The following is a 27,850-nucleotide window of genomic DNA, read 5'->3' as shown; positions in this document are numbered from 1 at the left end:
TGATCTGTTTTGGAATGACCTCCTTGGAGGAGGTCTATTCCTCACAGATGAAACTTGTATCCACCTGGAGGAAGAATTGGAATTAGCTTTTTGTGCCAATTGGTATATGGAATCTTTCAGCTCTTTCATGCAATTCTCAATTTTTCCAGACAGTTTCAAAGGCTGAAACCAAAGAGACACGTGTCATGTTATCCTCCAGTTGTCTCATTTGATCAGTGAATTGGCCAACCGTAGGAGATAGATACAGGTGCCCAGAGTGCTCTGACACCATCAATCTATGAGAGGTGGAAACAGTCTGTTTCTGGCGTGACAGGAGGATCCCCACATCTGGATGTGTTGGAAGCTGAGTACTGGGATGCAAGCCACAGTTTGCTTTCACTTAGAGGTGTGGAAGGAGTCACTGGACTCAGTTGCCCCAGAGATGGAAACACAGCCCCAGCATTTGCAGCATTTAGACTAGGCACAGACTGACCCAGACTGTGCTGGAACAGAGTGGAGCTGCAGAGCACCTGCAGTGAGCAGCCCTCTGTGTACTGCAAAGTGACCTCATGTGGAGTGAGAGTGGACAGTGCCTGAGGTGTGCCTGCTGATTGCTGCTGGGCATGGGGTGCAGATGGCACAGAATGAGAGCTTGGGAATATCAAAGGTTAAGCTGAAAATTTGCTGCCATTACTCCACACCCTCCTGCCTCATGCCACCTTCACAGGGACAGTGCTGGCTGGAGCAAAGTACTACAAGGCTTGAAGTTCAGATTGCAACATGAGAGGCTTCCTGTTCTGGTTGCTGCTGTTGGGTTCTGGCTATCAGGTGCTGTCACTTTGCTGAGGGAGAGGGCTGTAGCTGCTGCTCGCTGCTGCTGCTGCTCACTGCTGTGCTTCTGTGGTGGTTTAGGCTGGTGCTGGCCCAGATGCCACTGCACAGACCACACCTGGGAGGTCCCAAAAGGGGACCCAGCCCACTGGGTGGTCACAGGAAACCAGGTATTTCACCCATAATTCCCTGCTCCTCTATAAAACATCTGCACAGGGTCCTTACTTCCTCTTTCATCCCTCTCCACTGCCTAGGTAAAATGGCATGAGCTGCCTCCCTTGGGTCTGCCCAGGCCCAAGGCTGGGTTTAGGGGGAGAAAGAGCCCTGGGTGGGTGGGGGTTGGGTGTACCCCCAGGTGGGGATGGGATGTTCTTGGGTATGTTCTGGGATCTCTCTCTCTTTGTCACAATGCCTATGGTTTTCTGTAAAACTTTCACTGTTTTTTTCCATTTAAACTTTCCACCATTTTTGCAATCTGTTTGTCTGAGTCTTTCTTTTGCCTGTGGTGAGAGAACTGGTCTCCCAAATCACAACAGCTTCTTTCTGCAAACATCCTCAGGTCAGTGTGCATAATGGGATCTCCTTTGGATTCAACTCTTTTGATCTTATCTCAAGTCCTTATCTCAGCCCAGAGGGTTTTTTGATTTGTGTGTGTGTTATGTTTCCCTCACTTGTGTCTTGGGAGGGGAACAAGCAACTTAACCTCTTCTCAGCTCTTTAACCTGTTCCAGCCCCATAGTGATAAGCCAACAGAAGCTTTCAGAGTTCTTCTAAAGATCTCCATGAGATTCCCCCCACACCCTCCAACGATCCCAAAAGTCAATCCTACAACCATCCAAATCCCAAACACCTAAGAGCTAAAACACCTGAAAGCCCCTGAAGAATGCCTCTGAGATGCCCCTCAAGACTCCTCTGAGAACCTCATTTTCCCCTCCCTGAACTGGGCACACAGGTCCACCCCATTCCTTGAGAACAAATGCCCCAAAATTAGGGCATTGTAGCAGGGATGTCTGAAATAAAAGCAAACACAGAAGATTTAGGTAACATTTCGGCTTTATTGATACAATTGGGCAATGGACAGAGAGGGGTTCTTACCCCAGGGAGACACAAAGCATTGGTGAAGAACCAGGCAGACCCTAGCAAAGCTCTGCCCATCTGTAATGGCAGCTCCAGCTGTGCTGACTCAGCACTGTAATTGTTCTCATCAGCACCAATTGGAGTTCAGAAGGGCAGGAGGTTTTTGTTCCTGCTGGAGCCTCCAGCCTCTGAGAAATGAAGGTGAAAAAGAGGTGATTTTGCTTCAATGTCTTGGAAAGGCTCTCACAGGGATCACGATTACCCCAGCACACCCTGGGGGGACCTATTTATGCCTCCCCAGCAGTGTGGGCTGGTCACTGCTATGGGTGCGATGGTGCTTGGTGAGGTTTGAGCTGCTGCAGAAGCTCTTGGTTCAGGCAGGGCAGCTGAAAGCGTTCTTACCAGTGTGGCTGCGGCAGTGGTAATTGAGCCCGCTCCTACGGGTGAACCTCTTACCACAGTCAGCACAGGTGAAAGGTTTCTCTCCAGTGTGCACCCGACGGTGCTGGGTAAGTTTAGAACCCTGGGTGAAGCTCTTGCCACAGTCAGCACAGCTGTATGGTTTGTCACCACTGTGGATGAGTTGGTGCTGGAGAAATAAACTGCTTGTGGTGAAGCTCTTGCCACACTCAGCACAGGGGAACAGCTTCTCTCCAGTGTGGATACGGCGATGGATGGTGAGACTGGAGATGTGTTTGAAACTCTTGCCACAGTCCGTGCAGATGAAAACCGTCTCAGTGTTGTGCACACTTCTGTGCTTGGTGAGGTCCGAACTGCATCTGAATCTCTTGCCGCAGTCAGCACAGCTGTACGGTTTGTCCCCGCTGTGGATGAGTTGGTGCTGGAGGAATAAACTACTTGTGGTGAAGCTGATGCTGCACTCAGCACAGGGGAACAGCTTCTCCCTGGTGTGGATGCGGCGGTGGATAGTGAGGCTGTCACTGCGTTTGAAACTCTTGCCGCAGTCCCTGCAAGTGAAGCATTTCTCAGTGTTGTGCACACTGTGGTGCTGCTTGAGGGAAGATCTCCAAGTGAAACGCTTGCCGCACTCTGCACAGCTGTATGGTCTCTCACCAGAGTGGGTGCGGCGGTGGATGGTGAGGTCAGAGCTCTGTGAGAAGCTCTGTCCGCAGTCGGCACAGGTGAACGGTTTCTCTCCAGTGTGGGTAAGGCAGTGCCGCATGAGTTGAGAATTCCAGCTGAACCTCTTGCCACAGTCACCACAGATGAAGGGCCGGGTGCTAGGGTGGGGGCAGTGGTGCTTCACCAGCTCTGAGCCATGTGGGAAGCTCTGCCCACACTCAGAGCACTGATTCAGCTGCTTGAGTGGAACTGAGGGACCTGCTTTGGATTCATCCACCTCCATACATTCCTTCTTCTCCTCATCCTGGTCACCTTCATCCTCATCATTATCCTCCTCTTCATACTCATCCTCCACAAAGTCATTATTCTCCACAGCATCATCATCCTCCATCTTGTAATGTCTTTTCTCCTGCTTCCTCTCCTCCCCTGCCTTGGAGCTGCACATTAGCTTCTCCAACGTGGTTTTTGGGTGCTGCTTCTCCTCCCAGCTCATGTCTGGGTCCTTCTGTGAGGCCATACTGTGGGAGGAAGGGTTCACAGCTGGGCCCTAGGGAAGATGGGCCTGAGCCCAGAAGCTCAAACCCTCAGATCGTACCTGGGTCATGAGAGTCCCTGACTCCCAATACTTCCCAACACCCAGCCGGAGGAAAGAATGCAGAGGGGACCTCAAACCATCAGTTTTTGCCATGGTGTGGGCTCAGACCACTAATACCTGTGCTGAGACCCCAGGTTCCTGTGAACAGTGCCCTGAGGTAATCTGGGACTTACACGTGATCTTGTCCCATTCTCATCGAGCCGGGTGGCATTCGCAGGCTGCTTCCTGGCCCAGGCTCTGTCATTTGATCTCTCCTGGCTCACACAATGGAGGCAGCAGCACTGACCTAGGAACACCAAACCACCTCCAACCTTCTCCCACCACCCTCCACAATTGAACACAAACATCAACTCCTGCCCCAAAACTGACCCACACCACTCTGGAGAGTTCCCAGACTCCCAACTCAGAGGCCCTGGAGAGGTGAAATGTGGAGGGCAGGATGGGCTGGAGGAGGTTGAGAGAAGCCCAGGAGGTTGGGGTTCTGCTGTTACCACACTCTGGGTTCCTTACCTGCTGGGCTGCTCCAAGGGGAAGATCTGCAAACTCTGCTCTTCCCCAGCACACAGGGGCAGGGATGATGGAGAGAGAGTGACTCAAACCCTGACAGAGAGAAGCAAAGGGCTCAGAGGAGAGCACTGACCTGCAAGGGATGGCTCAGCACTGCCCAGGACCAGGCAGCACAGCTCAGCCTTGCTGGAGACAGCTCCCAAGCACAGCAGCACAGGCACATCACACAGCCAGGGCTGCTCAAGATGGGAGGCCTCAACAAATGCAGACTCAGCTCCTTGCCCAGCACACAGCCCCCAGCACACAGCTGCAGGGCAACACCACAACACAGCTGCCTCCACACAGCCTCTCCCAGGCCTTGCCTAAAGCTTCCTCCCACTGCCTGCCCAGGGCTCTGCTGCCTGCAGCTGCAGTTGCCAGCAGATCTTTCTCCGGTCCCAGCTCTCCTCCCTGGCCCTGCCCCCACCACACCCACTCTGTGCTCACCCCTGCCCTGCACACACCTCTCTGATGGCCACTCCCCAAGAGGAGATCAGAGCAGCCCTCAGGACACACACAAAGGGAGGTTCATGATCTCTGGAGATGCAGCAAAGGGGGAAGGGACTTGCTCAGCTTCTTGCTAAACCTCTTCAGCCCTCACTGGGATGCTGGAGGAGTCTCTGTCTCCTGCCCAAATCTGACACCTCCAGCACCCTTCACACACCTGCAGCCCAAAGAGACTCAGTGGAAAGGGTTTGGCTTCCTTCTCTCCCTGACCATTTCTCTCAGCTTTCTCTTTGCAGTTCTCCTGGAGCTGCCACTCCACTTCCCCAAGAGAAAATGAGGTTTGATGGGAGGGCACAGTGCCCAGGGGCTGTTGTTCATCTCCCAGCTGACACATGCAGAGTTGCAGCACAATTCACTCCTTTCAGCTCCTCAAATGCTGACAGATTCTGCCATTTCCGGCACAAACATTTGACACCTGGGCCCTGGATCCTCTCCCCTTTATGAGGGGACAAGGCCTAATTCCTGCCTGGCCATTCCCAGTCCCTTCCCTCATTCCCAGCCCATCCATGTCCCTGCTGCCTTGGCTCTCCCATGGCCCTGGGTCCCCCAATTCTACTGCCCCTGCAGCTGGAAGGGTGGAGTGGGAAATGCTGTGGCTGAGGAAGCATCTAAGGAACTGGGCTGGAAGCAGGAGCACAAGAATGGAAAGGGCCTGAGACTAAAGGCTGGGATCAGCTGGAGGGCTGAAAGAACAGCACCAAGCCAAGGGGGGATTACAGATAAGGGCTGGGGAGGGACCCTGCAGCCACCTCATGAAGCAACTGAGGAGAGGAAGGGGGACAGAGAGGGAGTGAGACCTCAGGTGACTCCTGCCATGGGGTATGGCTGGGGTGGGTGGCTAGGAGCCCTGAGTGCCTGCTTGGGCTGTGCTGGAGGGCAGGAGGGGTCTGGGGACTGTCCTGAGCCAGGCAGGGTTTGGGGCTTTGAGCTTCTGGGGTCAGCTGCTGTCAGCACCATTGTAGGTAGGAGCCAGGCAGAGCCTCACAGCTGCTGAACTAAGCCCTCCCAGCCCCTGCAGCCTTCAGCCTCCATCTCTCCATCTAGTGTTCCATCTCCACTCACTGCCCTCTCAAAGTCCCCAGGGCTGATCTACACACCCAGCAGGGCCCAACAGGAGCCCCTGGATGACAGCATGGAGGAGAATCCCTGTGGTGGGGGGAAGGCACTGGGATGTCTTACACCAGAGAGGAGAGACCTCCAGAAGGGACAGCAGAGACCAGAGGGACACCAGAAAGTGTCATCTCTCTTAGTTCATTCCCACAAGGCCTGCACCCACTCTTTACAAAGGAACAGCACAGGCTCTCCAGCCTCCTTTTCCCTTCCTCTCTGCTCCCAGGAACAGCTTCTGGGATCTCTCTCTGCAGAGGAGCTTTGAGGCCTTGGCAACGCTGCCAACTGCGGTCTGGAGCGGTCTGGCTCACCTGGGAGCTGCCTACCAGAATCTGTTACTGCATCTCTTGGGTATGGGGGCAGCAGGGGCAGAGAGGCATGGGGGAGGGGGAAGGCATTTGGGGCCTGGGGTTCTGGCCTGGTTTGGTGGAGCTTTGGAGGAAGCTTTGGCCTAGGCAGGTTGCTTGGGTCCCGGGGCCGAGGTGCACTATGGATCGTTGTGGATTTGATGCTTTGCACTGCAGGATGCAGCTCTGAACAGCACAGCCATGGAAACTGCCCAATTCTATCCAACCCTCTGGGCACAGCTTGACATCAACTCCTTTCACCAGGCTCAAAGAGAGCCTGATGGAGAGGGCCCAGAGGAGGGACACAGAAATGATCAGGGGCTTGGAGCAGCTCTGCTACCAGGACAGGCTGAGGGAGCTGGGGGTGTTCAGCCTGGAGAGGAGAAGACTCTGGGGAGACCTAAGAGTGACCTTCTGCTACCTGAAGGGGTCTACATGAAGGCTGCAGAGGGACTGTTTGCAAAGCCTGCAGGGACAGCACCAGAGGCAACAGCTTCAAACCAGAACAGAGCAGATTGAGATTGGAGGTGAGGAACAAGTTCTGCACCAGGAGGCTGCTGGAACACTGCAACAGGTTGCCCAGGGAGGGGGTTGAGGCCCCAGCCCTGCAGATGTTCAGGGTGAGGCTGGACAGGGCTCTGGGCACCCTGATCTAGTGGAGGATGTCCCTGCTGACTGCAGAGGGGCCAGGACTGCATCACCTTTGCAGGCCCCTTCCAACCCAAGCCACACTAGGATTCTAGGAGTCTAAGTGCAGCCTCCAGGGAGAGGAGGAAAAAGATGAGGCAGAGGAGGACAATGAAGAGGACAAAGAAGAGGAGAACCAAAATTCTTTCCCAAGTCCTCCAAACCTCTGCCAAATTCCTTGAGAGCTCTTCCAGCTCTGCAGAGTTCATTCTGGAGAGAGCTGAGGGAGTTTCTAGGCTCAGGGATGTGTTACACACTCTGCACAAATGCTCCAGAAGCTTTCCAAGTGCCCTCAAAACCATCAGCACAGCTCTGCCAGCACACAATGCCAGGTTGCAAGGGACCCCAAGGCTCAGCTGCTCCAACCCTGCCAGCTGACACTGGACTGGAAAGGAGCTGGCCCAGCCCCTGCCAAGCTGAGCCTCCCAACTCTGCCCTGCAGGGGAATCCACCACTGCCCTGGGGAGATGATTCCAAGGGCTGACTGAGAGGAACAAGCTTTTTCCTCTGCAGGGCACTGTTCCACTTCAGCTCAACTCTTGCAGCAGCTCTTTGAGATCTGCCTTTGGAGCATCACAAACTCTGAAGCAGTGCAGGGAAAAGCAGCTCAGCTTCAACTTCCCACTGCCTGAACGCTCACATTTTAAATGCCAGGCAGGGGCCAAGCTCACACCCAGCCCCCAAGCTCACACCCAGCCCCCAAGCTCACACCCAGATCAAAAGTGCAGAAGCAGATCCCAAGCTCAGATGCAGCTGCCATGCTCGAGAACCAACAAATAAGCTCAGGACCACTTCCCAGGCTCAGAAGCAGCTCCCAATGTCAGAGCCAGCAAATCAGCTCAGAATCACTTTGCAAGCTCAGACCCAGCTCAAAAGTGCAGAACCAGCTCCTAAGAACCACCAAATAAGCTTAGAACCATTTCCCAAGATAAGACCCAGCTCCCATGTTCAGAAGCAGCTCCAAAGCTCAGACCAAGCCCTCAAGCTCAGATGCAGCCCCAAAGCTCAGACCCAGATCACAAATGCAGAAGAAACTCCCAATCTCAGATGCTGCCCCCAGGGTCAGACACAGCCCCCAGGCTCACACCAACATCCCAAGCCCAGAAGCAGCCTCCAAGCTCACAGCCAGCTCAAAAGGGCAGAACCAGATCCAAAGCTCAGATGCATCTACCAAGCTCAAGAATCAGCCACTAAGCTCAGAGGTGGTTCCCAGGCTCAGACCCAGGTCAAAATGCAGACACAGATCCCAAGCTCAGAAGCAGCTCCAAAGCTCACACCCAGCGCTCAAGCTCTAGAACCAGCTCCCAAGCTCAGACTCAGCTCCCATGTTAGAAAGCAGCTCCAAAGTCCAGACCAGGCCTCAAGCTCAGGCCCAACCCCCAAGCTCAGGCCCAGATCAAAAGTGCAGACACAGATCCCAAGCTCAGATGCAGCTCCCAAGCTAAGAACCAGCAAATCAGCTCACACCCAGCCCCCTGGCTCAGAGCCAGTTCCACAACTTTGCTTATTTCAAGTTCCCTTCATTGCAGTTCTGCTGAGTGTCCAAATTGAAGCATTCAGAGAATGCTTTGGGCTGGAAGGGACCCCAAAGATCAGACAGCTCCAACCCCCTGCCATGGCCACAGGCACCTTCCACCACACCAGGCTGCTCAAGCCCTCATCCAACCTGACCCTCAGCACCTCCAGGGAGAGGGCAGCCAGCACCTCCCTGGGCAGCCTGCTCCAGGCTCTCACCACCCCCACTCCAAACTATTTCCTCCCAAGCTCCACTCCAAATCTGCTCTCCTCAACCTTCAATCCAGTCCCCCTCAGCCCATCACTCCCAGCCCCTCACAAAAGTCCCTCCCCAGCTCTCCTGCAGCCCCCAACAGCTACCATGAGGCTGCTCCAACCTCTCCCCACAGCCTTCTCCTCTCCAGCCTCAACAGACACAACTCTTACAGACCACCCCCCACAGGGGAGCTGACACAGCCCTCCCACCATGCCCATGACCTCCAACGCAGCCTCTCAACCTCCTCACCCCCTGCTCAACCTCCTGCCCCTCTTGGGGGCACCACAGCTGCACACAGCACTGCAGCTGGCAGCACACAATGCTGCCAGCACAAAAACCATTGCAGCAAAAGCCTCAAACTGAGCACAGCTGCCAAAACCAAAGGGAGCTGAACCTGGCCACAAAAGAAAGGACCAAACCGAGCCAAGAGACTGATCCAACACCCAAGGCTGCACAAAACAACCAGCAAGAGCCTCAAGCAACAGCAGACCTGCAGCTGGGCTGCAAAGCTCTAGGGAAGAAAACCACTCCAGAAGGGCTCCAGAGCCCCAGGGACTGAGAAGCCCAGGCTCTCACTCTCCTCCTGCAGAAGGAAAGCTTGACTTGGCCACAAGAAGCCAAGCACTTCCCCACACCAATCCATGCACACCACTTGACTTTCAACCTCCTTCAAGCCCTTGGCTAGCAGCAGCACTTCCTCAGCCCACAGCTCCAGCAACACCACAAGGCCTTGAAGGCTCTCCTGCACTCCACAGCTCCCAGCCACACACCTTGGCCACCCACAAGCCAAGAAGCTTCCTGCTCACCACTTCTCTTGCCAAGCCTCACCTCCCTTCTGCCCTCTCAGGACACCACAAACTAACCCCAGAAGGCTCCAGCTGACAGCACTGCTTGCAAGAATCCCAGGCAGTTCCAAGGGCAGACTGTGAGCCCAGAGGCAAAACCCAAACCTTTCCCCTCTCCACAGCACTCTCTCCCATTTCCCATTCCTGCCAGCACCTAAGATGCATTTGCTCTGGGGCAGCTTCCTCACACAGCCACACAATTGCCTGGCCTGCAAAAGACCTCTCTGAGCAGCGAGGCCAACTGGCAGCCCCAACACCACCAGGGACACCAAACCATGGCCCCATGGCCACACCTGGCTGCAACACCTCCAGGCATGGCCACTCCACTGCCTCCCTGGGCAGCCTCTGCCAGGCCCTGACCACTCTGGCACCAAACTCATTCCTCCTCCTCTCCAACCTAAGCCTCCCCTGCCACAATTTCAGGCCACTTCCTCTCCTACCACCTGAGACTAGGCAGAAGAGCCCAACCCCCACCTCACTGCAGCCTCCTTGCAGGGAGCTCTAGACAACAAGGAGGGCTTCCCACAGCCTCCTCTTCTCCACACAAAACACCCACAGCTCCCTCACCTCCCAGCCCAGCAGGGAGCAAAGGGGGACAGGGAAACGGACACAGGGCCAGCCCCCGCAGCCCACCAATGGCTCCGCCTGCAGCACAGCAGCAGCCAAAGGGGGCCTGCAGCTGCCCCTGGCAGGGGGATTCAGCAGCACAAGGAACCCCCAAACACACCCACCCCGACCCCCTCCCACGCACCCACAACCCCACACACGACACCCACCCACCCCCAACACCCTGCCCTACCCCACACCCCCCCACAGACACACACACCCCACAGCCCCCCACACCACCCCCAACATCACACACCCCCACAGCTCCCCACACACACAGCTCCCCACAACCGCACCCACCCCCTCGCAGTACCCCAGCACTCCCCACTCCAAGCCTCACCACCCCGACCCACACCACAGCCACACACAGCCTCCCCCAGCACCAACAACTCCCAACACACAAACCCTACAACAACCCTAAGCACCCCGCTACACCCCGACCACCCTCCCGCACCCCACAACCCCCAACACCTCCCCCCAAAACCCCACACTCCCCTTCCCCACTCCACCACACAACCCTCACACCCCGACCCTTCCCACACCCACCTCCCCAACCCCTCCCCAGCCCCACACATTCCCTCACCCCACCTGCAGCCCGCACAAAGGCCACGCACAGTACCAGGCTGACCAAGAGCTCAGCGCACACCAAGCTGCCGACCGCCGGCCCCCGGCAGGCTCCTGCCGAGCACAAAGCGCTGCGAGGGAGGCCCCGGCCGGGCCCCTCCGCCTCAGGCACCCACGTGGCGCCGGCAGCGCCAGCAGGGCTGGGGCCGCAGAGGAAGTCCCGCCCACGCCCGGGCAGCCACAGCCAATCAGAGGCCCCGGCAGCGCAGCAGCACCTCCCCCACCCCTCCCCGCTGCCATTGGTGCTGCCCACGGCCGGGCAGCCACAACCAATCAGAGCTGCCGGAGTAGCCCAGCCACGCCTCCAAGTCGCACCGGGGATCCGCCCCTGCCGGCTGCGGGCGCCCTTTCGGCTGCCGCCTGGCGAGGGGAGCGGTGCCTCGGCTGCGCGCGCAGACAGCGCTGTCGCGACAGAGCTGCGGGGTCGTGAAGTGTGGCGGGGCAGGAGAGGCTGAGGGGGCCGGGGAGCGCCGGGAGCAGCGGAGCGGAGCCGGGGGCACTGCAGATGGAGCCAGGAAATAGCTCTGCAGAGGTGGGTCACAGCAATGTCCAGATCGAGACCCTGGACAAAAGGCACAGGAAATGACCTTGCTGCTGCTGCCCAGCAACCCAGCCCGGACTCCTCACCCTCTGAGGCATCAGAACTGCAACCAGAGACTCACTGTGCTCAGGAACGCAAAGCCCCTGGCTAAGGGAGCCGTGAGGAGCTGCACAGCTTCTCCTGCAGTGTTAAAGGATCTCCAACTGCAGTCACCGGGAGCCAAAAGAATACCAGCCCCAGCACCTGGCATTTGCCAGCAGCACAGCAAGAAACAAACCCTCTGCCTCCCAAATCTCATCCAGAACACCAAAGACAAACCAACAACAAACCCAAACCCCCAACAGTTCAAGGAGGAACTGACAAACTGATGCAGCACATCCACAGCTAGATCAGGCCTGATGCAGTGCATCCCTCTGGAGCCCTGATGGGAATTGTTCCTAGGCAGGAGGCAGGGAAGGGAACTGGATTTTGGCATTGCTGTGCCATTCAAAACAGACTCCAGCGACCAGTGGCTGTGGCACCACTTAAAGCCCCAGACAGTCGATACATAATCCCGTGACAAATATTGTGCTGAAATTCGGTCTGCAGCTCACACTCGGTGACACAGATCCTTGTGCTGCCTCTCTAGAGACTTGGGGATGGATCTGTTGTGGTACTAACAAAAACCCTCCAAAACCCAGCCCAAAATGCCCCCAGGGAAACCACAGCAGCAGCCTGAGAGCTCAAAATGCCTCCCTGGGACCCTCAGTTACCTCCTTGCACCCCAAAGCTATCCCAAAGGAACCAAGGACGACCCCAAAGGAGTCCCCAGATGGAGCTGAGAGGGAAGAACAGGAGGGAGCTAGAATGTTGCTGCCACCAGCAGTTCTCTTTGCCTCAAGCCAGGCACAGTCCCAACCGGTGCTGCCATGGCCCTGCTGCTCACAATCCCTCCAGAGCCCCCAGCCCTGGGTCCCCTGGGGGTTCTGGGGGGATCCTTTCCTGCCCCCTGGGGCTTGGAGGCCATTTCTGGCTCCTTTGGGATACTTTTGGGGCGCCAGGGCAGTACCCGAGGGTCCCAGGCAGGCATTTTGGGGTCCCAGGCTGGTGGTTTGGTTCCCTGGGGGCCAGTTCAGGCTCCTGGGTTCTCACTTTGGTGTCCTGGGGGAACATTCTGGGCTCCAGGAGGCATTTTGGGCTGTGCCTTTGCTCGTCCTGCTTGTGGCAGGGGCCAGCCTGGGCTGCCCGGGGGGGCACAGGGGGTCCGGAGAGGCTGTTTGGGGCTTCAGGGCTGGAACTGCCCCCACAGACCCCCACCCAGCCCCACAGGAGCCCAAGCCCGGCCCCGAGGTCCCCCTCAGCCCCAGGGGATCCTGATCCCAGCCACAGCTTTCCCCCGAGGCTCCCAAAGGATCCAGGTCACAACCCTCAGCCCCAAGGGATCCCAACCCCACCCCCCCAGCCCTACCGCTGCCCCCTGCCCCAAACACCAGCCCTGCAGACCCCACGGATCCCTCCCCACAGCCCCCCCACACCAACCCCCACAGCTCCTCCTTCTGCCCCTCCAGAAGCTGCTCCCAGCCCCACGGAGCCCCCTGCCCCCCACGCCCCTCCGACCCCCAACTCCACACACGCCCCGGCAGCCCCACGCAGCCAGACCCTTCCCCGCTCCGCTGCCGCCGCCCCCAGCGCTCCCCGGCCCCCTCAGCCCCTCCCGCCCCGCCGCAGCTCACCAGCCGGCAGCTGCCGCTCGCCCGCCAGCCCCTCCGGCACTCCTCCCGCGCTCCGGCCCCGCTGCCGCTCCCCACGAGGCAGCAACAACGGCGGTCGCGGCCGGCAGCGGCAGCTCCTCGCTGTGCCCCGGCAGCGGCCAGGGGGAGGAGCTGCCGCGCTCCCGCCGCCTCTGATTGGCTGCGGCTGCCCGGGCGTGGGCGGGACTTCCTCTCCGGACCCAGACCCCGCCTCCGGTTGGCCGAAACGTGGCCGGTTCGGGGCCTCCATTGCCCGGGGCTGCCGACTGCCTTTGCTCCGAGCTCTTCCTCTTCCTCCTGCCTCTTCCTCCTGCTCTGCGCTCCTTTCGCCGCGTTTGTGGGGTAGGTGTGGGCACCCGCGGGACAGAGTGGGGGATCCTGGGGTGGGGATCGGTTGGGGCTTGGGGGAGCGGCTCCTGGGGTTGGCACTGGGATGCCGTGGGGCTGAGGGCTGTGCCCTGGGGCTGGGATTGCGGAGGGGTCCGTGAGGTCTGGGGATGGTGTCTGTGGGGCTGTGGGGGGTGGTTCGTGGGGGGCCTGAGCAGTTACAGCGGAGTCTGTGAGGTTCCCTGGGGGCCTCGGAGCCGAGAGAGTCGTCTGAGGGGCTGGGCAGGGGTCCCGTGGGGCTGGGCAGGGGTCCCGTGGGGCTGTGTGGGTTTGGTGGTAGGAGCTGTTGGTGCTGGGGGAGGCTGTGTATGGCTGTGGTGTGGGTCGGGGTGGTGAGGCTTGGAGTGGGGAGTGCTGGGGTGCTGCGAGGGGGTGGGTGCTGGTTGTGGGGAGCTGTGTGTGTGGGCAGTGTGTGGGGAGCTGTGGGGGTGTGTGGTGTTGGGGGTGGTGTGGGGGGCTGTGGGGTGTGTGTGTCTGTGGGGGGTGTGGGGTAGGGCAGGGTGTTGGGGGTGGGTGGGTGTCGTGTGTGGGGTTGTGGGTGCGTGGGGGGGGGGTCGGGGTGGGTGTGTTTGGGGGTTCCTTGTGCTGCTGAATCCCCCTGCCAGGGGCAGCTGCAGGCCCCCTTTGGCTGCTGCTGTGCTGCAGGCGGAGCCATTGGTGGGCTGCGGGGGCTGGCCCTGTGTCCGTTTCCCTGTCCCCCTTTGCTCCCTGCTGGGCTGGGAGGTGAGGGAGCTGTGGGTGTTTTGTGTGGAGAAGAGGAGGCTGTGGGAAGCCCTCCTTGTTGTCTAGAGCTCCCTGCAAGGAGGCTGCAGTGAGGTGGGGGTTGGGCTCTTCTGCCTAGGCTCAGGTGGTAGGAGAGGAAGTGGCCTGAAATTGTGGCAGGGGAGGCTTAGGTTGGAGAGGAGGAGGAATGAGTTTGGTGCCAGAGTGGTCAGGGCCTGGCAGAGGCTGCCCAGGGAGGCAGTGGAGTGGCCATGCCTGGAGGTGTTGCAGCAAGGTGTGGCCATGGAGCCATGGTTTGGTGTCCCTGGTGGTGTTGGGGCTGCCAGTTGGCCTCGCTGCTCAGAGAGGTCTTTTGCAGGCCAGGCAATTGTGTGGCTATGTGAGGAAGCTGCCCCAGAGCAAATGCATCTTAGGTGCTGGCAGGAATGGGAAATGGGAGAGAGTGCTGTGGAGAGGGGAAAGGTTTGGGTTTTGCCTCTGGGCTCACAGTCTGCCCTTGGAACTGCCTGGGATTCTTGCAAGCAGTGCTGTCAGCTGGAGCCTTCTGGGGTTAGTTTGTGGTGTCCTGAGAGGGCAGAAGGGAGGTGAGGCTTGGCAAGAGAAGTGGTGAGCAGGAAGCTTCTTGGCTTGTGGGTGGCCAAGGTGTGTGGCTGGGAGCTGTGGAGTGCAGGAGAGCCTTCAAGGCCTTGTGGTGTTGCTGGAGCTGTGGGCTGAGGAAGTGCTGCTGCTAGCCAAGGGCTTGAAGGAGGTTGAAAGTCAAGTGGTGTGCATGGATTGGTGTGGGGAAGTGCTTGGCTTCTTGTGGCCAAGTCAAGCTTTCCTTCTGCAGGAGGAGAGTGAGAGCCTGGGCTTCTCAGTCCCTGGGGCTCTGGAGCCCTTCTGGAGTGGTTTTCTTCCCTAGAGCTTTGCAGCCCAGCTGCAGGTCTGCTGTTGCTTGAGGCTCTTGCTGGTTGTTTTGTGCAGCCTTGGGTGTTGGATCAGTCTCTTGGCTCGGTTTGGTCCTTTCTCTTGTGGCCAGGTTCAGCTCCCTTTGGTTTTGGCAGCTGTGCTCAGTTTGAGGCTTTTGCTGCAATGGTTTTTGTGCTGGCAGCATTGTGTGCTGCCAGCTGCAGTGCTGTGTGCAGCTGTGGTGCCCCCAAGAGGGGCAGGAGGTTGAGCAGGGGGGTGAGGAGGTTGAGAGGCTGCGTTGGAGGTCATGGGCATGGTGGGAGGGCTGTGTCAGCTCCCCTGTGGGGGTGGTCTGTAAGAGTTGTGTCTGTTGAGGCTGGAGAGGAGAAGGCTGTGGGGAGAGGTTGGAGCAGCCTCATGGTAGCTGTTGGGGGCTGCAGGAGAGCTGGGGAGGGACTTTTGTGAGGGGCTGGGAGTGATGGGCTGAGGGGGACTGGATTGAAGGTTGAGGAGAGCAGATTTGGAGTGGAGCTTGGGAGGAAATAGTTTGGAGTGGGGGTGGTGAGAGCCTGGAGCAGGCTGCCCAGGGAGGTGCTGGCTGCCCTCTCCCTGGAGGTGCTGAGGGTCAGGTTGGATGAGGGCTTGAGCAGCCTGGTGTGGTGGAAGGTGCCTGTGGCCATGGCAGGGGGTTGGAGCTGTCTGATCTTTGGGGTCCCTTCCAGCCCAAAGCATTCTCTGAATGCTTCAATTTGGACACTCAGCAGAACTGCAATGAAGGGAACTTGAAATAAGCAAAGTTGTGGAACTGGCTCTGAGCCAGGGGGCTGGGTGTGAGCTGATTTGCTGGTTCTTAGCTTGGGAGCTGCATCTGAGCTTGGGATCTGTGTCTGCACTTTTGATCTGGGCGTGAGCTTGGGGGTTGGGCCTGAGCTTGAGGCCTGGTCTGGACTTTGGAGCTGCTTTCTAACATGGGAGCTGAGTCTGAGCTTGGGAGCTGGTTCTAGAGCTTGAGGGCCTGGTCTGGACTTTGGAGCTGCTTTCTAACATGGGAGCTGAGTCTGAGCTTGGGAGCTGGTTCTAGAGCTTGAGTGCTGGGTGTGAGCTTTGGAGCTGCTTCTGAGCTTGAGAGCTGGGTCTGCATTTTGATCTGGGTCTGAGCTTGGGATCTGTGTCTGCACTTTTGATCTGGGTCTGAGCTTGGGGGCTGGCTCTGCATTTTGATCTGGGTGTGAGCTTGGGATCTGGGTCTGCATTTTGATCTGGGTCTGAGCCTGGGAACCACCTCTGAGCTTAGTGGCTGATTCTTGAGCTTGGTAGATGCATCTGAGCTTTGGATCTGGTTCTGCCCTTTTGAGCTGGCTGTGAGCTTGGAGGCTGCTTCTGGGCTTGGGATGTTGGTGTGAGCCTGGGGGCTGTGTCTGACCCTGGGGGCAGCATCTGAGATTGGGAGTTTCTTCTGCATTTGTGATCTGGGTCTGAGCTTTGGGGCTGCATCTGAGCTTGAGGGCTTGGTCTGAGCTTTGGAGCTGCTTCTGAACATGGGAGCTGGGTCTTATCTTGGGAAATGGTTCTAAGTTTATTTGGTGGTTCTTGGGAGCTGGTTCTGCACTTTTGAGCTGGGTCTGAGCTTGCAAAGTGATTCTGAGCTGATTTGCTGGCTCTGACATTGGGAGCTGCTTCTGAGCCTGGGAAGTGGTCCTGAGCTTATTTGTTGGTTCTCGAGCATGGCAGCTGCATCTGAGCTTGGGATCTGCTTCTGCACTTTTGATCTGGGTGTGAGCTTGGGGGCTGGATGTGAGCTTGGGGGCTGGGTGTGAGCTTGGCCCCTGCCTGGCATTTAAAATGTGAGCGTTCAGGCAGTGGGAAGTTGAAGCTGAGCTGCTTTTCCCTGCACTGCTTCAGAGTTTGTGATGCTCCAAAGGCAGATCTCAAAGAGCTGCTGCAAGAGTTGAGCTGAAGTGGAACAGTGCCCTGCAGAGGAAAAAGCTTGTTCCTCTCAGTCAGCCCTTGGAATCATCTCCCCAGGGCAGTGGTGGATTCCCCTGCAGGGCAGAGTTGGGAGGCTCAGCTTGGCAGGGGCTGGGCCAGCTCCTTTCCAGTCCAGTGTCAGCTGGCAGGGTTGGAGCAGCTGAGCCTTGGGGTCCCTTGCAACCTGGCATTGTGTGCTGGCAGAGCTGTGCTGATGGTTTTGAGGGCACTTGGAAAGCTTCTGGAGCATTTGTGCAGAGTGTGTAACACATCCCTGAGCCTAGAAACTCCCTCAGCTCTCTCCAGAATGAACTCTGCAGAGCTGGAAGAGCTCTCAAGGAATTTGGCAGAGGTTTGGAGGACTTTGGAAGGGATTTTGGTTCTTCTCCTCCTTGTCCTCTTCATTGTCCTCCTCTGCCTCATCTTTTTCCTCCTCTCCCTGGAGGCTGCACTTAGACTCCTAGAATCCTAGAGTGGTTTGGGTTGGAAGGGGCCTGCAAAGGTGATGCAGTCCTGGCCCCTCTGCAGTCAGCAGGGACATCCTCCACTAGATCAGGGTGCCCAGAGCCCTGTCCAGCCTCACCCTGAACATCTCCAGGGCTGGGACCTCAACCCCCTCCCTGGGCAACCTGTTGCAGTGTTCCAGCAGCCTCCTGGTGCAGAACTTGTTCCTCACCTCCAATCTCAATCTGCTGTGCTCTGGTTTGAAGCCATTGCCTCTGGTGCTGTCCCTGCAGGCTTTGCAAATAGTCCCTCTGCAGCCTTCATGTAGACCCCTTCAGGTAGCAGAAGGTCACTCTTAGGTCTCCCCAGAGTCATCTCCTTTCCAGGCTGAACACCCCCAGCTCCCTCAGCCTGTCCTGGTAGCAGAGCTGCTCCAAGCCCCTGATCATTTCTGTGTCCCTCCTCTGGGCCCTCTCCATCAGGTCCATGTCCTTCTTGTGTTGAGGGCTCCAGAGCTGGCTGCAGTGCTGCAGGTGAAGCCTCAGCAGAGCAGAGCCAAGTGCCAGGATGCCCTCTGTCCATCTCTGGCCTTGCTGCTTTTGGTGCAGCCCAGGCTGCCCTTGGCCTTGTGGGCTGCAGGCTCCCCCTGTCTGTTCCTGTCCAGCTTCTTGTCCAGCAGCACCCCCCAGTCCTTTTCTGCAGGGCTGCTTCCTATCCCCTCCTCCCCCAGCCTGTCCTGATTGTGAGGATTGTCCCAGGCAAGGGACAGGACCCTGCCCTTGCTCTTGTTGGACCTCAGGCGGTTGCCCTGGGCCACCTCTGCAGCTTGTCCCCTTGAGCTCCTCCATCTTGTTCTGCAGGGTATTGCCTTAGGTTTAAGGAGCCAGAGAGGCTCTCTTTGAGCCTGGTGAAAGGAGTTGATGTCAAGCTGTGCCCAGAGGGTTGGATAGAATTGGGCAGTTTCCATGGCTGTGCTGTTCAGAGCTGCATCCTGCAGTGCAAAGCATCAAATCCACAACGATCCATAGTGCACCTCGGCCCCGGGACCCAAGCAACCTGCCTAGGCCAAAGCTTCCTCCAAAGCTCCACCAAACCAGGCCAGAACCCCAGGCTCCAAATGCCTTCCCCCTCCCCCATGCCTCTCTGCCCCTGCTGCCCCCATACCCAAGAGATGCAGTAACAGATTCTGGTAGGCAGCTCCCAGGTGAGCCAGACCGCTCCAGACCGCAGTTGGCAGCGTTGCCAAGGCCTCAAAGCTCCTCTGCAGAGAGAGATCCCAGAAGCTGTTCCTGGGAGCAGAGAGGAAGGGAAAAGGAGGCTGGAGAGCCTGTGCTGTTCCTTTGTAAAGAGTGGGTGCAGGCCCTGTGGGAATGAACTAAGAGAGATGACACTTTCTGGTGTCCCTCTGGTCTCTGCTGTCCCTTCTGGAGGTCTCTCCTCTCTGGTGTAAGACATCCCAGTGCCTTCCCCCCACCACAGGGATTCTCCTCCATGCTGTCATCCAGGGGCTCCTGTTGGGCCCTGCTGGGTGTGTAGATCAGCCCTGGGGACTTTGAGAGGGCAGCAAGTGAGTGGAGATGGAACACTAGATGGAGAGATGGAGGCTGAAGGCTGCAGGGGCTGGGAGGGCTTAGTTCAGCAGCTGTGAGGCTCTGCCTGGCTCCTACCTACAATGGTGCTGACAGCAGCTGACCCCAGAAGCTCAAAGCCCCAAACCCTGCCTGGCTCAGGACAGTCCCCTGACCCCTCCTGCCTCCAGCACAGCCCAAGCAGGCACTCAGGGCTCCTAGCCACACACCCCAGCCATACCCCATGGCAGGAGTCACCTGAGGTCTCACTCCCTCTCTGTCCCCCTTCCTCTCCTCAGTTGCTTCATGAGGTGGCTGCAGGGTCCCTCCCCAGCCCTCATCTGTAATCCCCCCTTGGCTTGGTGCTGTTCTTTCAGCCCTCCAGCTGATCCCAGCCTTTAGTCTCAGGCCCCTTCCATTCTTGTGCTCCTGCTTCCAGCCCAGTTCCTTAGATGCTTCCTCAGCCACAGCATTTCCCACTCCACCCTTCCAGCTGCAGGGGCAGTAGAAGTGGGGGACCCAGGGCCAAGGGAGAGCCAAGGCAGCAGGGACATGGATGGGCTGGGCATGAGGGAAGGGACTGGGAATGGCCAGGCAGGAATTAGGCCTTGTCCCCTCATAAAGGGGAGAGGATCCAGGGCCCAGGTGTCAAATGTTTGTGCCGGAAATGGCAGAATCTGTCAGCATTTGAGGAGCTGAAAGGAGTGAATTGTGCTGCAACTCTGCATGTGTCAGCTGGGAGATGAACAACAGCCCCTGGGCACTGTGCCCTCCCATCAAACCTCATTTTCTCTTGGGGAAGTGGAGTGGCAGCTCCAGGAGAACTGCAAAGAGAAAGCTGAGAGAAATGGTCAGGGAGAGAAGGAAGCCAAACCCTTTCCACTGAGTCTCTTTGGGCTGCAGGTGTGTGAAGGGTGCTGGAGGGGTCAGCATCCCTGTGAGGGCTGAAGAGGTTTAGCAAGAAGCTGAGCAAGTCCCTTCCCCCTTTGCTGCATCTCCAGAGATCATGAACCTCCCTTTGTGTGTGTCCTGAGGGCTGCTCTGATCTCCTCTTGGGGAGTGGCCATCAGAGAGGTGTGTGCAGGGCAGAGCTGAGTACAGAGTGGGTGTGGTGGGGGCAGGGCCAGGGAGGAGAGCTGGGACCAAGAGAAAGATCTGCTGGCAACTGCAGCTGCAGGCAGCAGAGCCCTGGGCAGGCAGTGGGAAGAAGCTTTAGGCAAGGCCTGGGAGAGGCTGTGTGGAGGCAGCTGTGTTGTGGTGTTGCCCTGCAGCTGCGTGCTGGGGGCTGTGTGCTGGGCAAGGAGCTGAGTCTGCACTTGTTGAGGCCTCCCATCTTGAGCAGCCCTGGCTGTGTGCTGTGCCTGTGCTGCTGTGCTTGGGAACTGCCCCCAGCAAGGCTGAGCTGTGCTGCCTGGTCCTGGGCAGTGCTGAGCCATGCCTTGCAGGTCAGTGCTCTCCTCTGAGCCCTTTGCTTCTCTCTGTCAGGGTTTGAGTCACTCTCTCTCCATCATCCCTGCCCCTGTGTGCTGGGGAAGAGCAGAGTTTGCAGATCTTCCCCTTGGAGCAGCCCAGCAGGTAAGGAACCCAGAGTGGGGCAATAGCAGGACCCCAGTCTCCAGGGCTCCTTCTAACCTCCTACATCCCCACCTGCTCTGCACATTTCACCTCTCCAGGGCCCCTGAAGGACATCAGCTGAGGTGTGAATCTGGGAACTCCCCAGACTCGTGGGGGTCAGTTGTGTGCTGGTGGTGTTGGTTGGGGTTGGGGTATGGAAAGTGGTGGGAGAAGGTTGGAGGTGGTTTGGTGTTCCTAGGTCAGTGCTGCTGCCTCCATTGTGTGAGCCAGGAGAGATCAAATGACAGAGCCTGGGCCAGGAACCACCCTGCCAATGCTGCTAGGCTTGGGGAGAGTGGGACAAAGAGAGTTGTAAATCCCAGGTCCCTGATCACATAAATCTGGGGTCTCAGCAGAGGTATTAGAGGTTTGAGGCCACACTGTGACAAAAAGTGAAGGTTTGAGGTCCCCTCTGCATTCTTTCCTCCAGATGGGTGTTTGGAAGTGTTGGGAGTCAGGGACCCATGCAGGATCTGAGGGTTTCTGGTCCTGGGCTCAGGTGCTTCCATCTTCCCCATTGCAGAGCTGTGACCCCTTCCTGCCCCAGTAATGGCCTCACAGAAGGACCCAGACATGAGCTGGGAGGAGAAGCAGCACCCAGAGATCAAGTTGGAGCAGCCAACATGCAGTCCCAAGGGAGAGGAGGAGGAAAAAGATTACAAGATGGAGGACGATGATACTGAGGAGAATGATGACTATGAGGAAGATGAGTATGAAGAGGAGGATAATGATGAGGATGAAGGTGAACAGAGAGAATATATGGAGGGCGATGAAGCCAGAGCAGGTCCCTCTGTGCCGCTCAGGCAGCTGAATCAGTGCCCTGAGTGTGGGCAGAGCTTCCCAACTGGCTCAGAGCAGGTGAAGCACCACTGCCCCCAAACTGGGACCGAACTCTTTGTCTGTACTGACTGTGGCAAGAGCTTCAAACACGGCTCCTACCTCAAGATCCACCGCCGCCTCCACACCAGAGAGAAGCTGTTCCCCTGTGCTGAGTGTGGCAAGAGCTTCACCACGAGCACTGCATTCATCCAACATCAACTCATTCACAGCGGTGACCAACCATACAGCTGTGCTGACTGCGGCAGGAGCTTCAACAGCAGGTCCGCCCTCACCATCCACCGCCGAACTCACACAGGTGAGAGGCCTTACAGCTGTACTGACTGTGGCAGGAGGTTCTCTCATAGATGTGCTGTCAAGCAGCACCGCAGTGTGCACAGCACTGAGAAGTCCTTCAACTGCAGGGACTGTGGCAAGAACTTCAAAAGTAGGTCCTACCTCGCCATCCACCGCCGCATCCATACCGGAGAGAGGCTGTTCCCCTGTGCTGAGTGCGGCAAGAGCTTCACCACCAGCACCGCATTCATCCAGCATCAACTCATCCACAGCAGTGACAAACCATACAGCTGTGCCGACTGCGGCCAGAGTTTCACCACGAGAACTTCATTCATCCGGCACCAACTCATCCACAGTGGCAACAAACCATACAGCTGTGCTGACTGTGGTAAGAGCTTTGCCCGTAGATACCAGCTGACCCAGCACCGCCATGTGCACAGTGGTGAGAATCCTTCCGCTTGTGCCGAATGCAGACAGAGCTTCATCAGCCGGTCTGGCCTCAGCCAGCACCACTGCCCTCACACCAGTGAGAGGCCATATAGCTGTGCTGACTGTGGCAAGACTTTCACTGACAGCAGTGGGCTCACCAGGCACCGCAGTGTGCACAGCACTGAGAAGGCCTTCATCTGCAAGGACTGCGGCAAGAGCTTCAAACACAGTTACAATCTCACTCTCCACCGCCGTATCCACACTGGAGAGAAGTTGTTCCCCTGTGCTGAGTGCGGCAAGAACTTCACCACGAGTACCAGACTCATCCACCACCAACTCACTCACAGCGGTGAGAAACCTTTCACCTGTGCTGACTGCGGCAAGACCTTCACTCGTAGGAGCAATCTCATTTACCACCGCCACAGCCACACCGGTGAGAAGCCTTTCACCTGCCCTGACTGTAGCAAGAGCTTCAGAAACAGCTCAGAGCTCACCAGGCATTGCCTCACGCACACTGGTGATGAGCCCACAGTGCAGGGGAGGCAGAAATAGACCCACCCAGGGTCTACTGGGGGTAATCATTGAATCTTAGAATCAACAAGGTTGGAAGAGATCTTAGAGATCGTCAAGTCCAACCTGTCACCCAACACCTCATGACTAACTAAACCATGGCTTCAAGTGCCACATCCAATCCCCTCTTGAATGCCTTCAGGGACAGTGACTCTACCACTTCCTTTGGCAGATCATTCTTATGGCAAATCTCTCTGTGAAGAACTTTCTCCTCACCTCGAGTCTAAACTTCCCCTGGCACAGCTTGAGACTGTGTCCTCTTGTTCTGGTGCTGGTTGCCTGGGAGAAGAGACCAGCCCCCATCTGTCTACCACCTCCCTTCAATTAGTTGTAGAGAGCAATGAGGTCTCCCCTGAGCCTCCTCTTCTCCAGGCTAAACACCCCAGCTCCCTCAGCCTCTCCTCACAGGGCTGTGCTCCAGATGTCTCCCCAGCTTTGTTGCCCTTCTCTGGAAACGTTCAAGAGTCTCAATATCCTTCTTAAATTGAGGAGCCCAGAACTGGACACAGTACTCAAGGTGTGGCCTAAGCAGTGCTGAGTACAGGGCAGCCTGCTCCTGCTGGCCACACTCTTCCTCATCCAGGCCAGGATGCCATTGGCCTTCTTGGCCACCTGGGCACACTGCTCGCTCATGTTCAGCTGCTGTCAACCAGCACCCCAGGTCCCTCTCTGCCTGGCTGCTCATCAGCCATACTGTCCCCAGCCTGTAGCACAGCATGGGGTTCTGTGACCAAAGTGCAGCACCTGGCAGTTGGACTTTTGAAATGCCATCATTTTGGACTCCACCCATCTGCCCAGCCTGTCAAGGTCCCTCTGCAGGGGCCTTCTACCCTCTAACAGATCAACACCTGCCCCTAGCTTGGTGTCATCTGCAAATTTACTGATGGACTCAATGCCCTCATCCCGATCATCAATAAAGATGTTGAACAGGATGTGGCCCAGCAGTGATCTGAGGGGGACACCACTGGTGCCTCACTGCCAGCTGGATGTGGCACCATTCACTACCACTCTCTGGGCTCGGCCCTCCAGCCAGTTCCTAACCAAGCTCAGGGTGCTGCTGTCTAAGCCAGGGGCTGACAGCTTGGCCAGCAGTTTGCTGTGGGGGATAGTGTCAAAGGCCTTGCTGAAGTCCAGATAGACCACATGCACAGCCTGCCCCACATCCACCAGGCAGTCACCTGATCATAGAAGGAGATCAGGTTGGAGAAGCAGGACCTGCCCTTCCTAAATCCATGTTTAGAACAAGGATATTACAGAATGGTTTTGATCTTCATATTAATGATAGTGCTTCTTGGGAAATTATTTTAGCTTCTAGATGTGGCTGGGGTTTGTTAAGAGATTGATAAGAAAGAGAATTTAAACAGCTACTATGGAGCAATAGAGACCATTTGGGGGTGAGGACTGCTAGGGACTTCTGTTAGCTACTTCTTCTGTTAAGGGCTTCTGGGTCTTCTGTTAAGGCCACTCTGAGACTCTGTCATGCTGTAGATTCCTGCCAAGGCTGTAATAAAGGACTCCTGAGAGCACTGCTGAGATTCTCTCCTCTCTGCATTTCTGAATCTCGTTATCCAAGGTCGGGGTTCATCCATTCCTCACCCAATGGCAGCCTGTTCTCAGGGGCTGCTGTGACTCCATCAGCACCCCAAAATGGGGCTGTGACAGCAGCAGCCCTGGCTCCCACTGATTCGCCTGGCACTTGTGTCATATTGAGGGCACAACATGAGAGAACATAACGTGCTTGTGCTACTCTTTGCAAAGGGGACATAGCTACACTCCAAAATTGAAGCCACTAAACTTTTTTTTTTAGATGGAACCATTGGAGATCATTGTTTAACTTTGCTATTCTGATGAGTTAACACACAAGCCCATGGAACATGTTTCCTAATCACACCAAAATCAATCAATCATTAGACTCGGACCCCTGAGATACTGCAGACGACTTGATGACCCCTGTGAGATAGCTCAGAAATTATCGGTTCCTGGGGAGAACACACAAAGCTTATATACTCTTGGCAGCACTTGACAGCAAGCCTGTTTCTAGAAGGACTTTTCAACTTCACCCACACGAAACTCATCTAAATGTCATTGGTCAAACAGTTCAAACATGTGCACCACAGAGGTCAACAACAGATGTCCTTTACCTTGTCTGCTCTCTACCCTACCGCCTCCCAAGGTTCCATTTCAAAGAGGGTGTCTGGTTCTTTACCAGAAAGCTGTGTTTCAGGCTCAAAAGTGATTAATTCATCTCCTTCAATCCCACATCTCCCCCCCCTTCTTTATACATAAAAAAAGCCTTTTTCAAAGCACAATTAACCATTGCCTGCACACATCACAACAGACAGGGAATCACAGAATCACAGAATTTCAGAGGCTGGAAGGGACCTCAAATGATCATCCAGTCCAGCTCCCCTGCCAGAGCAGGATCACCTATACCACATTACACAGGAACTCATCCAGGTGAGTTTTGAATATCTCTAGAGAGGGAGACTCCACAACCTCCCTGGGCAGCCTGTTCCAGGGCTCTGTCACCCTCACAGGAAAAAAAGTTTTCCTCATATTTAAGTCAAATTTCCAATGCCTTAACTTCCACCATTGCCTCTTGTCCTGTCATTGGACACCACTGACAAGAGCCCTGGATCCATCCTCTTGGGACTCACCCTGCACATCTTTATAAACATTGAGGAGGTCACCTCTCAGTCTCCTCTTCTCTAAGCTAAAGAGCCCTCAGCTCTTTCAGTCTCTTCCCGTATGGAAGATGTTCCACTCCCTTCATCACCCTCATGGTTCTGTGCTGGACTCTTTCAAGAAGCTCACTGTGTTCCTTGAACTGAGGGGCCCAGAACTGTACACAATATTCCAAATGCAGCCTCACCAGTGCAGAGTAGAGGGGGAGGAGAACCTCTCTCAACCTACTCGTCATATCCCTTCTAATCCACCCCAGAATGGCTTTGGCCTTCCTGGCCACAAGAGCACATTGCTGGCTCATGGTCATCCTTCCACCCACTAGGACCCCCAGGTCCTTTTCACCCACACTGCTATTCAGCAGGTCCTTCCCCAACCTATACTGGTCCATGGAGTTGTTCCTTCCCAGGTGCAGGACTCTACATTTGCCCTTGTTGAGCTTCATCAAATTTCTTTCTGCTCAGGTCTCAGCCTGTCCAAGTCTCACTGAATGGCAGCACAACCTTCTGGTGTGTGAGCCACTCCACACAGCTTGGTGTCGTCAGCAAACTTGCTGACAGTGCCCTCTGTGCCCTCATCCATGTCACTGATGAATATATTGAACAGTACTGGGCCTGTACTGGCCCCTGAGGGACTCCACTAGACACAGGCCTCCAGCTAGACTCCGTCCCATTGATCACAACTCTTTGACTTCTTTCCTTCAACCAGTTCACATCCTTCTCACTACCTGATCATCCAGACCACAAAAAGGGATTTGGCATATTAAGAGAAAGGGCACCACAAGGAAGAACGTGATGCAGAGGAGGAAGAGGAGTACAACATAACAGAAGAAGAAGGGAAGGACACAATGAAACCGCAGAGGAAATAAGGGACAATGTAGAAGATGAAACAAAAGAGGAAGGGGACAACACAGAATAATAAGATGTACATGTCATGGAAGAACATGACACAAAAGATGAAGTCATCTTCATCACAGAATCATTAAAATAATTGAAATTGCAAAAGAACTTTAAGAACGTTGAATCCAATTGTAACCCAGCTACCATGAGGGAGGGAAAACTAGGCCTTCTCTCTCAACCCACTACAGGTGGTTTTAACTTTGCATCTGGTTTTCTTTGTTTCTTCTGCTCTGGTTGAGGATTTGCTCCTTCTGCAGCTGCTACGGCTGCCTTAAGTGGAGGTAGCTGTGGATATAAACCTGTCTCTTTTTCTGTATCAGTGGAGCCCTGATCGAAAGGATCATCCGGCTCTGGGTCTGACTCAGAGCTGCTGTCTGCGTATTTAGCATCTGCATCAGGCAATGTCTTAGATTTCTTAAGGAGCATGTCAAACGGCCTCTTTTATTGTTGAACTAGGAGCTTTTGTGACCGTGCTCTCATTAGCAGGTCATCAGTGTCTATTCTTTCCTACCCCCCGCCGTGCGACCTGTGGCTTAACCGCTTGTTTCTGCCTGTGTTGTGTTGTTTGTAGGAAGCTACTCCTGCTTCTGAGGGCCCACACGGGTAATGGGAGTGTTTTAGAGTCCCTGAGGGTGAAGTGCTGTTGGATTTACTCATTAGCGTGGTCAGCGCTAGCCATAGTATGCGGCACGTTATTAAAATGTCCGGTGAAAAATCATCCCCGGATTTTTGTGCTTCTGAGAGGGTCTCTCCAACCCTACTCCACTCTGTTAATTCATATGTCCCTGATTCAGGATTCCAGGGGCAATTGTGATTTATCCACAGCAAAAGAAGGGTAAGTTTTTGAGAGCTTAGTCTGTACCCTTGCTCTCTGATAATTCGCATAAGCACATCATGGTGCAATTGCTGTGATATCGTAGCACCCAGGCCCATATTCTTCCCCGGCCGCAGTCCCCGTACCTGACCTGCAAGTGTAGGGGATGGATGCGTCGTTTGCTCACTTCTCCTGTTCGGCTCACTGGGGGTGCAGTCCAAGGGTGAGTCTGAAGTTCCCGATACGGGCGCCATTTTGTCAGAAAGCATGCACGGACTCCCTTGTTGGTGAAGCAGGAATCATTTATTGGTACAGAACAAGCAGCTTATATAGGAAAAATCGAGCAGGGTAAGCAATTCCCTGACATTCTTGCACCACTGCTGCTAATTGAATTTTCTCCTTTGATATGCAACTGTCCATTGTTATCTTCATCCCATATCAGGTTGATCTTCTCCAGCATGGAGGCAAGTGTCCTCCTGTCTCACATTTCAGGTTGTTTACCACAGTCAGCTCTTCTTTAGCATCAAGCCATCTTTCCAGTATCAGTGGCCTGTTGTTCTTTCTTGTCCTGAAACCTTCCATAGATACTTTCTGCTTTCCTACACCTAAGGGGAAAAGCCTAGCACCAAATTGCTTTTTGCATTTGGTCTCTCTTCTGGTGGGAGTCAAAATGAGCATTTGCATTCTGGCCTACCTCTTTCCTGTGCTGAGATACCTGCTGTTCAATGCAGATGCAAAATGCTTGATTTGAGTTTAATCGAAACTGCTGAAAACATTGTTGGGGTAAAACCTAAGGGGAAAAGCCTAGCTCCAAATTGCATTTTCCATTTGGTCTCTCTTCTGGTGGGAGTCAAAATGAGCATTTGAATTCT

At 55.8% G+C, this 27,850-nt stretch overlaps 2 protein-coding genes across 8 annotated transcripts in view; one reads left to right on the top strand and one right to left on the bottom strand.

Moving 5' to 3' along the window:
* Positions 1–258: 258 nt before the first annotated feature.
* LOC137455444 (zinc finger protein 345-like) lies at positions 259–12,543 on the bottom strand. 3 transcript variants are annotated; one of them, XM_068166261.1, is made up of 4 exons: positions 10,573–12,543; positions 4,076–4,165; positions 3,739–3,851; positions 259–3,488 (listed from the first exon to the last, which is right to left on the bottom strand). In XM_068166261.1, the coding sequence occupies exons 3-4, from the start codon at positions 3,807–3,809 to the stop codon at positions 2,261–2,263; spliced, it is 1,299 nt and encodes a 432-aa protein (XP_068022362.1). In that variant the 5' UTR covers positions 3,810–3,851; positions 4,076–4,165; positions 10,573–12,543; the 3' UTR covers positions 259–2,260. The 3 variants fall into 3 exon arrangements, with proteins under 3 accessions (XP_068022362.1, XP_068022361.1, XP_068022363.1); XM_068166260.1 differs by having other exon boundaries at positions 3,739–4,165; XM_068166262.1 differs by lacking the exon at positions 3,739–3,851.
* A 548-nt stretch (positions 12,544–13,091) lies between these two features.
* The window catches only part of LOC137455453 (zinc finger protein 850-like), a 33,839-nt gene continuing 19,080 nt past the window's right edge, over positions 13,092–27,850 (top strand). For 2 of the 5 annotated variants that reach the window (XM_068166289.1, XM_068166288.1), the window contains exons 1-3: positions 13,092–13,221; positions 20,343–20,432; positions 20,995–22,446. In XM_068166289.1, coding sequence (XP_068022390.1) covers positions 21,021–22,446 — 1,426 coding nt within the window. In that variant the 5' untranslated portion in view covers positions 13,092–13,221; positions 20,343–20,432; positions 20,995–21,020. Of the gene's footprint in view, positions 13,222–20,342; positions 20,433–20,994; positions 24,117–27,850 lie in introns of those variants that run through there. The other 3 variants (XM_068166287.1, XR_010990831.1, XR_010990830.1) reach the window with 3 other exon arrangements.

This window comes from Melanerpes formicivorus, unplaced genomic scaffold (genome assembly GCF_026170545.1).
Source record: "Melanerpes formicivorus ecotype bairdi unplaced genomic scaffold, bMelFor1.0.p_v2 SCAF_99, whole genome shotgun sequence".
Classification (NCBI taxonomy): Eukaryota; Metazoa; Chordata; class Aves; order Piciformes; family Picidae; genus Melanerpes; species Melanerpes formicivorus.
Note: the sequence above shows the minus strand (reverse complement) of the source record. Positions and strands in the feature narration are given on the sequence as shown.